Below are 17,899 nucleotides of genomic sequence, written 5' to 3'. Positions count from 1 at the left end.
CGTTCTTTAGTCGTTGAACTAAATCAGCCTTTTTCCCGGTAGAAGCTAATTCCCTATCTTCAAGATGCCTTCTTAAATCCGTAACTGTGAGCTCATAAATCGTAGCCATGTTCACAATTTATTTTATATTCACTTGTATTATTATTATAAGTCTAATTTATGTTCGATCTCACTCTGACACCATTTGTTGTGAATTTATTAATTGTTATGTCTTTAATTTATAATGTCTTTACTAATTTATTATCTTGTTCCTACTTTAATTTATTAAAAGGCACGATAATTTATATAAGTTTATTAACCACTAATTATTACATAATTTATTATAGGCGAACGTAACAAATTCGCGAGCGCGGGTTCAGAATTAACTGTCCCTTCCAAATAAAGTTCCGTTATTATATACCAGTGCCGTTATCTCGAATAGTCTAAAACCTTCGATGGCGAAACGGTAAAAGCAAACTGGATTTCCCTCGCATCGCTTCTGGAAGGTCGCTCAGGTAAATCGAGGCCTCTCGTAAACTCTACAACATATTAGATTAAAAACATGTTTTAAAGGTTAAAACTATGACTCATATTTTTACGTAACAATACCTTCTGCTGATATTGTCGGGTCCCGAAGCGCTATTTTTGCCTTCTATTAGGCAACAGCTCTTAGTTTCTCTGTCGGTAAGGGATGCCGTGATCGTATCATGGCTTGGATTGTCAAATGTGAGAGTATTTCTGTGACTTCTGTATTGAGTTTAAAAATACGATAAAAGTTTGGATTTTTCTTCATTTGAAAGTTGTTTTAAAGCGAGGTTTTGAATGCTTCGGCGTTCAGTTCTAGGGAGCTGACTATTTGATTGCGGACAAACAGATTAGAACATTGGGTTTGTTTTTGTTTTGTCAGAAATTTAAGTTTGTTTTAGAATTTACCACCTTCTTTGTAGTCAAGTTTTGAGGTAGTATCTTTCCAATCGCAAACCTGTAGGATAGATAATTCTCTCTTAATTTATGGTAGTATTAATCGTAGATTTTTTCAATGACGTTGCTGATAATTTCTGTAATCAGATCCCGTGTTTCCGTTAGGATATTTAACAGTACAATGGTACTGAGCGTGATTATGTTTTTGATTTATGTATTGAGGACTTGCGATATTTACACCTGCTTTGTGGACTACCAAAAAGCATTTGATACAGTTCAACACCAAAAAATGATGGATATTCTAACAAAAGCCCAAATGGATGATAAAGATCGGCGTATAATACAAAATTTATACTGGAACCAATCAGCCACAATAAGAACGAATTTTGGAGGTGAACCAATGGAAATGATCCAGATTCTACGAGGCGTTAGACAAGGTTGTATACTTTCACCTATATTATTTAATCTATATTTAGAGGAAATATTTAGTGAAGCCTTGGAAAAATGCGAACATGGGACACTTCTAAATGGAGAACGCCTAAACAACATCCGTTATGCAGACGACACCGTTATTTTTGCAGACAGTTTGAACAGTTTACAGCAACTGATAAACAAAGTAAATGAAGTAAGTGAAAGATTTGGACTTCAAGTAAATATAACAAAAACTAAATTTATGATCATCAGCAAAAATAAAGTTAGAGACGCTCAACTACTTATCAATAATACACCAGTTGACCGAGTAAAACAGTATAACTATCTTGGAACAACAGTAAATGAACAATGGGATCACTCACAGGAAATAAAATGTAGAATAGAGAAGGCTAGGAGTGCATTCAATAACATGGCCAAACTCTTTAAAAGCCACAATCTTAATCTGGAGATAAAAGTAAGGCTCCTACGATGTTATATCTTCTCAATATTGTATTACGGAGTTGAATCCTGGACACTAACTGAAGCAATGGAGAAAAAACTTGAAGCCTTCGAGATGTGGCTATACAGGCGAATTCTAAGGATATCATGGACAGACAAGATAACCAACGAGACCGTATTACGAAGAGTGGGCAAAGAAAGAGAGGTGATGTATACCATTAAAAGGAGAAAGTTGGAATATCTCGGACATATAATGAGAAACAGCACTAAATACAGATTACTGAAGGTAATCCTACAGGGTAAAGTATTCGGAAAGCGAGGAATTGGGAGAAGGAGAATATCATGGTTGAAGAACCTGAGGAAATGGTTCTCCACAACAACAACGAATCTATTTAAAGCATCAGTCAATAAAATAATTATAGCCAGAATGATTGCCAATATTCGGAACGAATAGGCACTGAAAGAAGAAGAATTGAGGTCGAAATGACGAATTGATTTTTTAGTTGATGGGGGCTAAACATGATAGCGAGTATGTAGGCTGGTAATTCTGGGGAGGTTGGAGTGCGACAGTCGCTTGATTTATAATTTTGGCGACAGTTTGAACATATGAAGAAATGTTATCTGCATTCTTGGATGTTGTGATCATTTGTGCAGGCTGTTGCGATTATAGCGTTTTCGATGTGCGGCTTGAATCCATTGATGTATATACCGTAGTTTATGCCATGGGTGTATTTTTTGTGTGAAGTGGTAGGGCATTTTACGAAATTTGACTCTTTATCAGTACTTATATATTTTACTCTACAAAGTTTGGCTAGAATAACGTTTTGGTCTTGGATCATTTTCGTAAGTTCTTTCCTGGAGTATTCAGTATCTACATTAACAACGCAGAATAGGAATGTTGAGGGTTTGTTATTTTGGGAGTTGTTTGGTGATTTCTTTTGGTTGATAACTGTTATGGCGGTTTGACCTGTTGCCTGTCGGATTTAAGGTTGAATGTCCTCAGTAGTCATTGATTCTAGAGTTCTTAGGTGGGCTTAGAACTTTTACAGAGTGCATTTTTTGAAGTGGAATCTTTTAGAATGTCTTTGATTAAGTATTTAAAGATATTAGGGTTATTTCCTAAATTAGTAATGTTAGGATTTGGTCTGGGCCTCAGTGTTGTCGCTGCAGCTGACGCAAATGAAATGTTCGTTTGTTGATGTTTGGGGTTTGACTGTGCACGACTCTGTTTGTGTGGTAGATTGTTGAGTAGTGGATGGTTGAGATGTTGCTTTTTGAGATGCTGGTGATTTGGGTGGGATTTGTAAAGATTTTAATAAACAGGATGTGGGTTGATTTTTTTGAGAAAGATTGTTTACGTGGAGTCATTTTCAATTTTGTTTGGTTAGTTCAGGAAAGTCAAGATCAGTTAGCAAGCTGTTACTAGCATCATTGCGGGAGATTTCGTTCCATTACATGTTAAAACGGGATTGTAGTGCAATCAATTAGTGTGGAGATTGAGTAACATATTATGAAGTTTGTAAGAATTATCAGCTATATCATCCTTAAAATTGTAAATTGTGTCGAATCTCGACAAGAAAAATACAGTAGAAATAAAATTTTTTGAAATAATGTGTAGGGGAAACTGGGTAACAGTTTCCCCTACACTTTCCACGTGTAGATATCATTACTTGTGCGTGCTTGCTGTATTTAAGGTTACTGATTTATAATATGTTCGGCAGCCGTGCAGTTTCAGTTTAGCATTTATCGTGATTGAGTGTGTTTGGTGGGCAGTAAGTAAAATAATACAGGTACTTTGAGAATTTTTTTATATAGCATGTTAATAATTAGGATTTTTTTTAGTATTACTATGACATTGTGTTTAGATTAGTTTACATGATGCCATAGTTTAGCAATGCAAACTAAGTTTTATAATAATAAAAATAATATTTTTTAAATTTTGTGGCAAATGGATTACAGTGAGATGGAGATATCTAACTGTTACCCAGACGGTATAAAAAATTACATTTTTTAATTAATTGTTTTTAATTTCTAGTATACCTAAAAAAACTTTTCAAAATGCCAAAAAATATACTAAGGAAGACAAATCATGAAACATTCTCGGAAGAAACCATGAGAAGGGCAGTTGAAGCTGTACTAACTGGTCGCAGCATTAGATCTGTAGCAAGACAGGAACAAATAAGTTTCCAAACCCTAACTAGGTAATTTATTGTGCTTAGTAAGGCTCTACAAATAGTTGCAATATTAATTTTTTTCAGATATATGCAAAAAAAGTCCAGTGAAGACGGATTCATTCGATATACCTACCTCTAACTACGCAGTAAATAAGATATTTAGTACCGATCAAGAAAAAATCCTGGCTGATTACATTATTAAATGCTCGCAGGATGTTTTATGGATTACCCCTTAGTGATTGTAGAAAACTGGATTACATATTGGCATTCACAAACAATTTGAAGACGCCTCTGCAATGGTCCCTTAGTAAAATGGCAGGAGAGGTATGGATGCGAAATTTTATAAGAAGAAACACAAATAGTACTTTGAGAACCCCCGGAGGATGTAGTCTATTACAGACTATATCCTTTAATAAGCACAACGTAGGTATGTTTTTTGATAATTTATCCAATGCGATCAAACGCAATTAAATATTTAGCAACGGAACACGTATTTATGACCTCGACGAAACGGCCACAGTGACTGTACAACAATCATCGAAAGTTTTAGCTGAAAAAGGAGTAAAGCAAGTCAATAAAGTGACGAGTGGAGAAAAAGGCGTGCTTGTAACAACATGTGTAATTGTAAGTGCTGCAGGAAATCATTTACCACCTGCGATGGCTTTTCCACGCGTTCATTTTAAGGAGCACATAATTGCTGGTGCTCCACCTGGTACTTTAAGACATGCATCTCCGTGCGGATGAATGAATTCTGAGCTATTTTTCAAAGTAATGAAACACTTCATTCTACACACCTCCAGTTCAAAACAAAATCCAAGTCTTTTTTTTATGACAATTTCGAGAGTCACCTCTCTATCCAGGTTATAAATCTTGCTAAGGGAAATGGCAATACCTTTTGTCACTTTTCCATCACATTTAACCAATAAGCTACAGCCTTTGGATATTGGTATTTTTAAGCCTTTCAGCTTGGCTTATAATGCTGCCATAGATAGCTGGCTAATGCATTATCCTGGAAAGCCAGTTACTATTTATGAAGCTGTAGGTTGTATGGGCGAAGCGTACCAGAAAGCAATGACTTCAGAAAATATTATCTCAGCCTTTGAAAAATGTGGAATATATCCATTTGACGGGAAAATATTCACAGACATTAACCTTTTGCCATGCTCCGTCACTGATAGACGTCAGTTGCCAATCGGTAACCAAACGCCTTCTTGCGATCCAGTTCACGAGCAAGCTAGAGAAAAAATAGATTTATAACTCCGAAAGAGATTCGTACATATCCTAAGGCTGAACCTATAAAAGAAACATCTAAAAGCCAAAGAAAATCAAAAAGCATGATAGCTACTAACACTCCATAGAAATTTGAGCTGGAAGAAAGGCAAAATAAAAAGTAAAAAAATATAGGGGCAATCGATTTGCAGAAAGCAAAAAGTTTGAAGCGAAAGATAAAAGAGAGTGATGAAGATGAAGCAGATAAAGATTGGCATTCTGATACATCATCTAAACATTTTAAACCGGAAGTAGACCCAACAGCTTTTAAAGATTTATCAAGAACTCCTAACGTCTATGATTATGTTCTGGTAGAATTTAAACCAGAAAACACTAAATCAAAACCAGTTTACTATATCGGAAAGCTTCTTTCTTGTGTGACACATGCAAATAGGGTGGAGGCCCCTTTTATGCGGAAAAATGAAAAGATTGACTTTAAATTTTCCTTTCACACAGCTTCAGATATTGCCATAATTTCAGTAAAGGACATTTATCTATCTAATTATCAATCTGATGACATTGATGAGACATTATCACTCTGAACATATTGTCAAGGCCAGTTTGTTATGGTCATACTAAACGGCAAAATTCATTTTTCCATTCGAGATAAATTTCAATTTAATAAATGTACGTTATTTCCGATCATTATTAAATAAATATTTTTTTAATAAACCTACTTTGTAACCTAATTTTGTTTTTTAGTTGTTTTTTTTTCACATAAGTAAATATTCTGTAACTTTATTCTTTTATGTTTCCTTTCACTGTCACTTTATGTCTCACTGTTACCCATGAATGGTAACACTGAAACAAATGACAACTTGACCTTATTTATGTCAAATACAAACTAAACAAACCAAGCAATTTTTAAACTTGATTTTTTCCTTTGTAATGAACGCATGTGAGAGTACAGTCCTGAAGAAATTTTGTTTATATAAATTTCATAGTAGGTTAGGTTAGGTTAGGTTAGGTTAGGTTAGTTAGTGGTTGGTAAGTGGTCTTATGGTTAAATGAAAAAAAGTGTCTCACTGTTACCCAGTTTCCCCTACCTTTAGTGATCTAAAGAAGTTAGAATAAAAATGAGAAGATACGTGAGTTCTAATAACTAAATCATTAATAGTAGAATCTCATTAAAACTAAACAACTTAGATGTAATAACTGTATGTAAAGAACAAAGGAGAGATAGTACCCAAATAAATCTTAATATTAAACCAGACGGAACATTGTTAAACTGTTTGTTCGGGCTGTTAGGCCGTTGTACTCTGAGATTAGTTCTCGACGTTTCGCCAACACTAGAGGTTGGCATCTTCTGGAGATGATACTGCTTCGCTTGTAACCTGAAACTGAACAGTCAGTTTGGTGTTGGCAACACCAGACCTAGTGTTGGCGAAACGTCGAAAACTAATCTCAGAAGACAACGGCCTAACAGCCCGAACAAACAGTTTAACAAGTTAGACGATGGCCGTGAAAGCCTAACGCAGTTTATCAGACAGAACGTATTATATGGACTATTTAGAACAAATAAAAAAGTACAAATCAATTCGTAATAGACAGATGCCAAAGACAGCATTCAGTTAGTTTCGAAAGTCTTGATATTATATATGGTTTAAAAAAAAGTTGAAAAAATGCAAAACCGAAACATCTAAGTTGGTAAATTAATAAATACGGGAAATTAACAGCTATATTTAGAAAAAACCATTTGTCATTTAAACTAATGTAGCAATATAATTTATCGGTATAAAAAATTAAACCAAGATTAGGTTCAATTAACATATAAATAATATATGTTCCACTAAACTCTACCCAGGAATGATGTTAAAAAATATTTTTATAGCTTTTTTTCAACTTAATAAAAACAACAGAAAATTTTATTTGAATTTGAATATTTACAATTGTTTAATAAGACTAATATTTTGTTCTTATAATTACCAGTAGATATTATAATAGATATACTTATTTAGTCTATAATTATGTCTTTAAACTTACTTTTCATGCATAAAACAATGTGCAGCTGTGAATACCCATTCTTCACTTATCAGAGACCCACCTAATATTTTGTTCTTATAATTACCAGTAGATATTATAATAGATATACTTATTTAGTCTATAATTATGTCTTTAAACTTACTTTTCATGCATAAAACAATGTGCAGCTGTGATTACCCATTCTTCACTTATCAGAGACCCACCGCACCAGTGACCTAAAGACGGGACCTGAAGTGAAACTATCCATGGATGATCTTCTATGGAGGCCTCCTTCCCACCAAAAATCCGAAATCGGCTTCCTTTAAAAACCATCAACTTATTATACAACTAAATAATTCTCGTCGAATTAAAACAAATAGTATTCTTTTAACATCAGAAATAAAATAAACAATTTCTACCTACGATACATAAATACAGAAAAAGTTAAACTGTGCTATAGTGGTCTTTATAGCAGAGAATAAGGATAACTCAAAATATATTTAAAATGTTTAAGAAGAAGAAGAAGAAGAGTGCTTATATGTAACATTTTTATACCCAATCCTAAATTAAAACGTAAAATTTATAAAATATGATTCCACCAATATTATTATTATAAAGTATAACAATAAAGAACCAGATTCATATAGAAATACAAAATAAAAAAAAAATATCATAGAGAAAATAACTATAAAAATCAATCACCGATAACACAAACAAACAAAAACGAGAAAACAGTAACACTTTATAGTCGTAGAAGCCAATTAAGTCCCCGACGCCAAATTACAGATTTAAAGATAGAATTATTTCTATAGTGAAAAGATACTAATGTGGTCTGTTAAGTAACCTTTTTCACCTATTAGTGCACTGAGATCTTAAAAAAATATTAGTTCTAAAAATCATAACCTTTTATGGGTATATAATTTAAATTTTAACGCGATGCAGCTGTCGACTTAGTTTTTACAGATGCATACAAATGACATGTTGGAAAAATTAAAGCTTCATATGCTTTAGCGATTTTCGGTCTCTCATTAAACATATTTTTTGAGAAATACGATGAAAGAAACAAAAAAAGATAGGATTACGGGATTTATATCTTTAGATTCTTCTTCTTCTTGCTCTTTTTATGTAGACATGACTATGTCTGTTTTTCAATGTGCCTGTAATACCCTCATATTGTATCATACTCTCATCGTGTCAATGACCATGTCGTCGAGACACTTTAATTCAAATAAAAAAAGTTCTAATTCCGATTCACATAATATTGATATGATTTCATTATATGAGAATACCTCTGATAATAATTAGCTTTTGCTGGACAAATGCAAGATGCATAGAGAAGCTGTATATTAGTACGTGATTAAAAAACAAGAAATATATATACAATGTTCAAACTAAAGGGCCATAAAACAACTTAGTCAAACTACGAAAATATGGAAGAGAGTAATTGATATACAAATACGTGAAGAAACTGAAATATCCATAATAAGTTTTGTCTTTGTGCAAGGCAGATCAAAAACAGATGCAATTTTCATTATAAAGCAGTTAATGGAAAAATACAGGAACAAAGGAACAAACGCTCATATGTATTGATATTGAGAAAGCATTTCATAGAGGTCCTCGAGAGATTTTGTAGTGAGCACTCAATAAGAAAGGAGTTTCAGGTGAAGGCAAAGTTTGTGGGAGCCATGTATAAGCGAGTAACAACCAGTGTTGGACAGGTATGGGTGATGATAAATTTTATGTAAAAGTAGAATTGCAGCAAGGCTTGGTGCTTAGTCCTTTTTTATTCTTATTAGATGTGGATCTAATAGCAGTCAAACTACAGGGTAACTTTCCCTGGTGTTTAATATATGCTGATGATGTAGTGTTTTAGGGAAATAGTGGAAGCGACTTAGACCAAAAAATAAACCAGTGGAGACAAGCTGTTAAAAAAAGGTTTAAAATTTAGTAGGACAAAAACAAAGTATCTAAAATGTTAATTTAAAAATAAAGTTACTACAAAAATTTAATGATATCTTTGGATGCTACAATGGTTATGAAAAGTAATAGCTTTAAATATCTAACCTAAGTTTTAAATAGCTCCGGTATTACAGAGTAATGGCGAAATAGGTGAAGGTGCAGTAGAATTAGGGTTGGATAAATAAAGTGAAATGAAATGAGTGTTTTGCCTGATAGAGAAATTCCAATGCATCTGAAGGGAAAATTGTCTACAACAGCCATTAGCCTAGCTATATTCTACGGAACTGAATGTTGGGCAGTTAAAAAGAAAGAGCAACAAAGAATGCATGTGGCGCAAATGAAAATGTTTAGATGAAAGAGTTGAGTGACAAAAATGGATAAAATTTAGAATAATTATACTAGGGGAAGTCGAAGGGTAGCACTAATTGATTCCAAGATAAGGGAGTATAGGTTAAGAAGGTTTGGTATAGGTAGGGAGGGTAAGATGACCAAATAAGACCTGGGAGTGAACACTTAGGTAGGACATGTCGGTAGAGGGAATTAATATATGGAAAGTTATGTAATTTAATTAGAAAAGCCGACCCCGCATAAGGATAAAGGAAAAAAAAAATGATGATGACCCGGTTGTTCCTTCATGATCTGGATATTCTAAAATTAGTGACACAGTCTTAATCTTATAAACATTGGGATTATTTTGCCTTTTTCTTATAGTGTCCATAATTTACATTAACATCTGTCCGCTTTTGGGAAGCTCGTTGCTTAATATGTAGTTTTTAAATTTCTAATTTTAACCCTATATGAGAATAGTGCTCTTGCATGTGTTTTTGTTGAACACCGTCGGTTATAAACCGGCCGTGCTACACTAAATTGCTTATATAGCTTATATGCTTATATATTTTCTATGTATTTATGATATCCCCTCCAGAATTAGTACATTAGATTCGTCATATGTTTATGGACTTCTCTGATCTGCAAAATGTGTTTGCGGTCTGTGTTCTAGTGTCTTGCTGTATTGCCAGATATAGTTTGCTGTTTTTGAGTATCTTTGCCTCAGAGTCTTGTTTAAGTCTTTAAGAAACAGCCCCATTTTATGCAGGTTTTCCAGGTTTTCCTAGATTGGCGCATGATTCGGAAACGATTTCTGCTTTTTCCATAGCACATCATCCCTTCTAGTATATAAAAACAGGAACGAATTATATATATATATATATATATATATATATATATATATATATATATATATATAATAATTTTATGTTTTAATTGGATAATACAGTTAAATATACAGAATTTTTGACTCTGCCTTTGCTCCAAATGGGTCTCAATGTCCTCAACCTTTTGCACAGCGGATGTTTTGCACAGTATGTGAGCCATAACATAACCTACTGTCCATATTAGAAGATTTGATGTGAGTTAAGGAAGTCGAGAATGTCGACATGTATCTCATTTAAAGCAGGTTTGCCCAAGTTTAGACTTGCACAATAGTTAATGGCAGACGTAAATTAAGCTAACTGGCTGCAATAGGTTCAGTGAAAAACAGATGGCTTTAACAGTAAAATCATTTTTGTTAATTAGAATACAAATATTTAGGTTTTAGTCTAAACTAGTTTTACTCTATACTAGGCAAGTTTTTTTTTATTTTTTAATTGATTTTGTGCTTTTTAAATAAACATATTGTGTAAGAGCGATCCTAATATATTGTTACTTTTTTTCAACAAGTTTTCTTAATTTTTAAAATTAATTTGTTTCCCTTTTTATTTTTATAACACTCTAATCGCATTCTTTTTAAAGTTACAGTTTTGTAGTTCCTTGTTGTACTGTATAATTGTATGTGTATAATATACTATAATATTTTATTCTATTTAATTTATTCTCCGAAGAACAGTTTTACAAAGTATACAAAGTATATTAATTGTTAAACTTTTTTGACAAGTTTTATAATTGTTAGATTTTGCCATTTTATAAACTATATTTTTGTATTGTCTAGTTTGTACTCTTTATTAATTGTTTTATTACATTTTAATATTGGTTGATACAATTATTCATAAGGTAATGTTCATTAAAATATAAAAGATTTTTGTTGCAAAATATTATTGTTTAGGTAAAATAGTAAAAGTAACGTTCATCCAAAATGCGTTTTTATATTTAACCTGTATAAAATTATTTGTTGTTTTTGTAATTTTTAAGAATAACTATGTTTGATAGAAATTTTAAGTATAAAGTTCACTAGTTTTACATTAAACTCACATTAAAACCATTTTATTAGGTATAAAGTATAAAGCAAATAGAGGGGCAGTATGCTTTATAATACATTAAAGCGAAACCAACATATTAAGACTGAGATAAAGTCAAGAATTTATAAAGCCACTGTTGGACCAATAATGACGTATACATCAGAAACAAGACTTCACACAACCACAATACAAAGACAACTGTAAACGGTAAAGACAGTACTGAATAGAATTACAGGAAATACGTTGAGAGATCAAAAGGGGAGTGAAAAGACATTAAAAAAAATGTAGCCTAAATTTTATAAACGAATAGGTACTAAACAGAGAAAAAGAGAATGGGAGAGATCCGTTTGCTCCAAATAGCAATAGATCAAACATCAATCGGATAACGAAGTATTGGACAACTGCGCAGAAGATGAAGTGACAACTTTCAATAGAGATATCAATCGGTCGATAAACAAGTATAATTGTTTAATAAACAGGAAGAAAATAAAAACAAAAAATATAGAGAAAAATAAAATAAAAAGACATAAGTTGTTTCTAAATACAATAAAATATTCTTTCTTACCTGCATAAATAAAGTTATTGTTGAATAACCAAAGACACATCAATATTGCAGTATTCCATTTTGATTCATAATTATAAATCTTAGAATCCACCAAAGTATTTTATATATGCAATACAAAAAAATAAGGCTAAAAAGTTCAGGCTAATAGTAATACAATAATGTTAATTTAATGGACTACAATGTATCTTTATATACTATTTTATAAGTTTTGGGCATAAATTCGTGATATTACCTGGGCAAATTTTCACGAAAAACAATTAAATTAATACTAAAAATTTAACGATAGATAAGAAAGTGTTATTTCAAAAGTTTTTTATGAGTATTTTAATTATTTTCATGACTTTGTAAACACCATCACATTTTTTTATTGCTATTTGAATAACGCTCTAACAAATGTATACAGGTTTTTAAACCTAACAAACCTAACGACAGACAACAGAAATCAAATATGACACATATATCAAAAATAAAGACTTCGACAAATTACAGATATGCAAACATGCCTAGAACAATGAGGATATGATACAATACCTTGTTGCTCTTGTTGCCAATACCAAAAGAAGAAGTCAGCAACACGAATATACCAACATAAGCGGATTAATAGAAATTTAGCGACATATACAATTAATATTAATATCTACAATTACATATAATACATATTCATACGACACAAAATATATAAATATATACACATAATACATAAACACAAATACATAATACATACGCACATCCGTCATCCGTCAATTTGAAAAACATAACCTCCAAACAATTTTGCTTATAATAACAACTCCCTAATTTAAAATAATCTTTTTTGAAAACTATTTCCAGAGGGAACATCCAAAAGTCAAACAACAATCATAAAATATAATTTTCATAACAAAAAAATGGGACTTAATCTCTCAAGCGGTGACTATACTACTCGCGAAGTTCAGCGAGTACGAGAGTGTAGATAGGTACTTTATGCTAGGGATGGCGGTTTTTGACAAAACACCGGTTTTCGGTTATGCCGTTTTTTTTTGCTTACGGTTTAACCTGGCGGGTTTTAACCGGCCAAAAAAAACCGGTTTTTTCAAAAACCGGTTTTCGGTTTTTTTAATCCAATAGGTTACAAGTTTGCACTTTCAGTTTGCTTCTGTATTTATAAAATAAAATAAAACTTGAATCATGGTTTTGTTTGGAATTATTACTTGAGAATAATAATTTTGATTGGGATCAAAAATAATACCTAACCTAATCCTAATCACCGTAAAAACCTAATAACCGGTTTTTACTTTAAAAATAAAAAACCGGTTATAATCGGGACAAAAAACAACCGATAAAACCGGTTATTGCAAACTAAAAAAACCGGTTTTTGGTTAAAACCGGTAGGTTTTTCCCATCCCTACTTTATGCGACTTCGCTTCGCCTCGTTCTACTTCCGTTCTGTGTCGATTTTTGGCGTCCGAGTCAAAGGGTCCGAAGTTCGAATACGAAATGTCACACTACATTACCACAGAATAATAAACAATCAGAATGCCCACTCTGCTTGTCAAGATAAGTACGCGCATCTCGTTCGCGCAGACTCAATTAGTCATTTAAACGGAACTAGTAGGGTCCCCTCCCCCCGTGTTATAAAATCCCGCCTAGACGACCCTTCGGCAAATTAGCTCTCCTTTTAAATCTCGTTTGTGATAACTAACAAAATTATAAAAAAAAAAGAATCAAAAACCAAACAATATAGTTAAAAAAAATACAGTTACATCATAAGGATAATTAATAATATAATATTGAGTATTATGTATAATAATATGTGTAATTCATTAAATATAAGATAATATTAGATATAAATTAAGTGAAAATTAATACTTAACTGAACCATTTTCCTTATAACTTTTACACATTTGTTCTGGCCAATTGGCTTAGTTCCAGTGCCATAAAACAAAACACACACACACACAAACACACACACACACACACACACACACACACGCACACACACACACACATACACACACAACGGAACTAGTACTGTTCAGTGACATTTTATCTGGTGTGCATGGAAAAATGAACCCGGTTTAATTTATTTACGGCAGCTATAGACATAAATTTCACTATTTTATTCGCACTTTTAATTGAAGAATGGATTAAATTATTTTAAATTTACTAAATTATTGTTCTCTAAAAATTTAAATTACAGTCCTGTCGTAGCTTGTCACAAATTTCTCAATCCAAGTCTATGTTTCCGTTTAAAATATGGCGATCACGTGCTGACACACTTCAAAGGCGGCATCTGAGAGTGGGCATTCTGATTGTTATTTATTCTGTGACATTACTCGATTTTACTTTACTCGATATCATTGCTAGTGCAATAAAGCCTGCCTACCGCTACCGACACCGACGGAGTTTGTTCGGCGATTCAACGAGTATGAAAAGAGTCACCTTACCTTGATTAACTTTACTTTGACACTTCGTCCCAAAAACTTCGATGGCGACGAAGCGTGTAGACGGCGTTTTAGAAACATAATATCATATTTTGTATGTAGCTTAATATATCTTTACAAGAAAATGTCTGAATGCACCAATGATATTTGAGAGTAAACAACTATGTCATTAATTTTACCTTTTTAGTTCGCGAGAACTTTTTAAAATTACAATGCCAAAGACAAGTCGACCTGACTTGTCCTAGAACTGGAAATTGATAGTATTTTTATTAGCATGTCAGAACTGCGTTTTGAATTCGTTACTAAAAACGACTGCAGAAATTTAATAAATTATTGATCATGATAGACACATGTGTTTACAATTGCAAATAAAGTAGTGCCGTGTTTGGAAATGACCTCTTCAAATTGTCCTATGCGTGGTGCATGTATCCGCGAGTTTACAAAGGGACCTACAGTTCAACACTGAAGTATTGACCGAAAGAGCTTGAAAATATTACATAATTGAATCAAAAACAAAGGATTGCGTACGATACTTTAATAAAAGTTGTGAACACGGATGTGGTGGAATTTACTTCCCAAATGTTGAACATTGGTGGAATTTTATTAATATTGGCGAGGATCAGCTCGCAAAATCAAGTAAGTAACCCTAGCGTTGGCTTTATCTGGCTGCAACTTTATTAAAGACAGACTATAAATTATGCCTTAAAATTATCATTGGACATGCAAATCAATTAAATACCAGCTTGCTATATCGTAAAAAACAGCGCATGGTAAAAATTTTACAGGCATCCAAATTAATCATTTGGGACAAATGTAAGATGGCTCACTAAAAGTAATTAGAGAGGAAGTGGACAGAACGTTAAGGGTATTCGTGACAATCGAAACATTTTTGGTGGATCACAGTGTAATTATTTTTAGAAGCAGTTTTAAACAATGGGAATCGTAAAATCGCATCAGCCAGATTCACTATATTACTCATAGATTTCTGTTACTCTAAAACCTTGAAAGAAATTATTCAGCGTGGTTTTCTGCACGTAGTGCAAAAGTTCAATACCCATAATTGGCTGAGTGAACCAGTAGTATTAGAACAAAAAATACAGATGACGATAATTCAATGCGGCCATTCAGAATTTATATAATTCTACAAAAGTTGTTTTTGTTCAAAACAGTTCAAACCGTTGTAAACTAGTCAATTGTCCCAGAGAGTATTTGAATATATTGAAATTGCCTGGATACCCAACTCACAATATACAATTAAAAGTAGCATCAGTTGTCAATATGCTGTGTAACAATAATCAATGTCGACTGTTAAATTTAACCAGACTGATTATAAAATAACTAATATATAATGTTATTAAGGCAACGATTAACAAAGGGAACATACTAAGAAGAGTATGTCTAGATCCCATTTATACCGATGATTCAAACGAAATTTATTTTTTTATTTTAAGCGTTTACAATTTACTGTACGTTTGGCTTTTGCAATAATAATAAACAAATCTCAAGACCAATTGTTGGAAGTTTGCAAATCAACTGAAGCTTCACAGTTATATATTTACCCACCGCAAAAAAATAAAAATATTATTTATCAGAAAACATTAAATTGATCAAACTTTCTTCATACAGACTTTATTTGAATATTTGTTCTGTTTTCTATTAAATTTGATCATAAGTGACATGATATAATAAAAGCTCTCATTTCTGTTGTTGTGTGTTTTTAAGCCATAAGTATCTCCATTTTTCAATTTACAATGTTTTGTAACCAGTTGCTTATTTTTACATTTCTAGAAAAGTAATATTCATTAATAATTACACTATTATTACTAGATAAGTTGTATTGGTCAGAAAGTGTGCGGATTAACTTGCAATATCTTAAAAATCTCTTATAGGGTAAACCACCCAGTTATTAGCACTTTAAGGAAAAGAGTTATTTAAACATTAGATTTGCTAATATAGGTAACATCATAGGAAGATATTTTAATTTTTTTTATAATTTACTATTATTACTGAACACAAATTAAATGTCATTTTATTAAAAATATTCAAACAAATAATGCAAAAGTAGGTTATTTTGGACATTATACACATTTCCTAGTTATTGGCATGTAGTAATTGGCAGTGTACTTAATCATTGGCACCCAGTAATTGGCATAATTTTTATATCAAAATTATGATTGAGCATTGAAAACAAAACTAAATATAGACGTAAGTACCTAATAAGTAGGTACTTACGTATAAACATATTTTTTAAAAACAAATTTTACAAAAACAATATTCTTTATACCAGTTGTTTAAGACAAGTTTTACAAACAAAATATTCTTTATATAAATCATATTTTTCAAGACATCCCTTATAAAATGTTCTGGAACACTGGCATTTAACTCCAAACCTAATTGGGGAAAAATTTTCAGTACATGTAAAGCATATACCCTTATTCATAAAAATATTATTTTTAGGTGGTGAGCAGAGTTCTGAAACTTCTGGATCAAATCCTAATACTGACAGATTTCTAACGTGCTTTTTGAATTGACCTATTTCCATATTTTTTTCATGGGGCTGTCGAACATCTTCTTAATTTAAAAGCTTGTTTACTTTTAAGTCCTCTAAAATACTTGGTTTCTGCTGAAATAAAGATGTTTCTTTGAGTACCTTAATCTTAGTATTTCGTTTATCACTTTTTCCTTTCCAGGAATTTTCTTTACTTTTTAAAAATGATTTTGCTTTATTTCCTAACTTTGTTCGCTCCTTTTCATTTTTTTTTCGCCCTCCTTTTCCTCTAGTTCTCTTTTATAGACTGTAGAAAAAATTACAAAACTAGATCTTTGAGTACCACATATTCCCTTACGTTCGGGAGTTTTGGCCCAAGGCAAACAATATTTCATTTTACTGCTCTTATTTATAGAGTTTTGACTAGTGGAGGGAACTGAATCAAAAGTTGAAATGAAAGCGGATCCTGTGATTGTGAACAGCTTATGGTGAACAACTGGAGAGAACTAACAGTATCACTTACCTTGGTTGTAATCTAAATGAGAACTGGGACATGAGCAAAGAAATTAGAATACGGATAGAGAAGGCCAGAACTGCATTCTTTAAGATGAAGAAACTGTTATGTGGAAACAATATTACTTTAAGTCTGAAAATTAGATTAGTGAGATGTTATGTGTTCTCTTCTCTTTTGTATAGTGTCAAAGGTTGAACTTTGACGGATACAATTCTCAAGAAACTGAAAGCCTTTGAAGTCTGGGTATATCAGAGAATCCTACGAGTAAGTTGGGTGGATAGAGTTCGTAACGAAGTTGTTTTGCATCGGATGGGAAAAGTTATGGTAAAGTCGTCAAAACAGTTCAAAATCGCAAACTTGAATATTTTGGCCATGTTATGCGCTACCCAGAGAGATATAATATACTCCATTTAATAATACAAGGCAAGGTAGACGGAAGAAGAGGGCCAGGTCGAAGAAAAACGTCATGGTTTAGAAACCTGAGAGATTGGTTTAACAGAGCCTCTGCATCTCTTTTCCGAGCTGCCGTCAACAAAATTACTAT

At 32.4% G+C, this 17,899-nt stretch overlaps 2 protein-coding genes across 2 annotated transcripts in view; one reads left to right on the top strand and one right to left on the bottom strand.

Moving 5' to 3' along the window:
* The window catches only part of LOC140442661 (trypsin-1-like), an 84,294-nt gene extending 72,215 nt beyond the window's left edge, over positions 1 to 12,079 (bottom strand). The window contains exons 1-2 of the mRNA XM_072533656.1: positions 11,934 to 12,079; positions 7,339 to 7,495 (exon numbers count right to left, since the gene is read on the bottom strand). Of these exons, the coding sequence (XP_072389757.1) occupies positions 7,339 to 7,495; positions 11,934 to 11,973 (197 nt within the window). The 5' untranslated portion in view covers positions 11,974 to 12,079. The remainder of the gene's footprint in view (positions 1 to 7,338; positions 7,496 to 11,933) is intronic.
* The window catches only part of LOC140442663 (GTP-binding protein Di-Ras2), a 1,562,201-nt gene that overhangs the window by 570,167 nt on the left and 974,135 nt on the right, over positions 1 to 17,899 (top strand). The gene's annotated exons all lie outside the window — the stretch shown is intronic.

Source organism: Diabrotica undecimpunctata, chromosome 6 (genome assembly GCF_040954645.1).
Source record: "Diabrotica undecimpunctata isolate CICGRU chromosome 6, icDiaUnde3, whole genome shotgun sequence".
Classification (NCBI taxonomy): domain Eukaryota; kingdom Metazoa; phylum Arthropoda; class Insecta; order Coleoptera; family Chrysomelidae; genus Diabrotica; species Diabrotica undecimpunctata.
The sequence above is the reverse complement of the archived record's forward strand: the minus strand, read 5'-3'. Positions and strand labels throughout refer to the sequence as shown.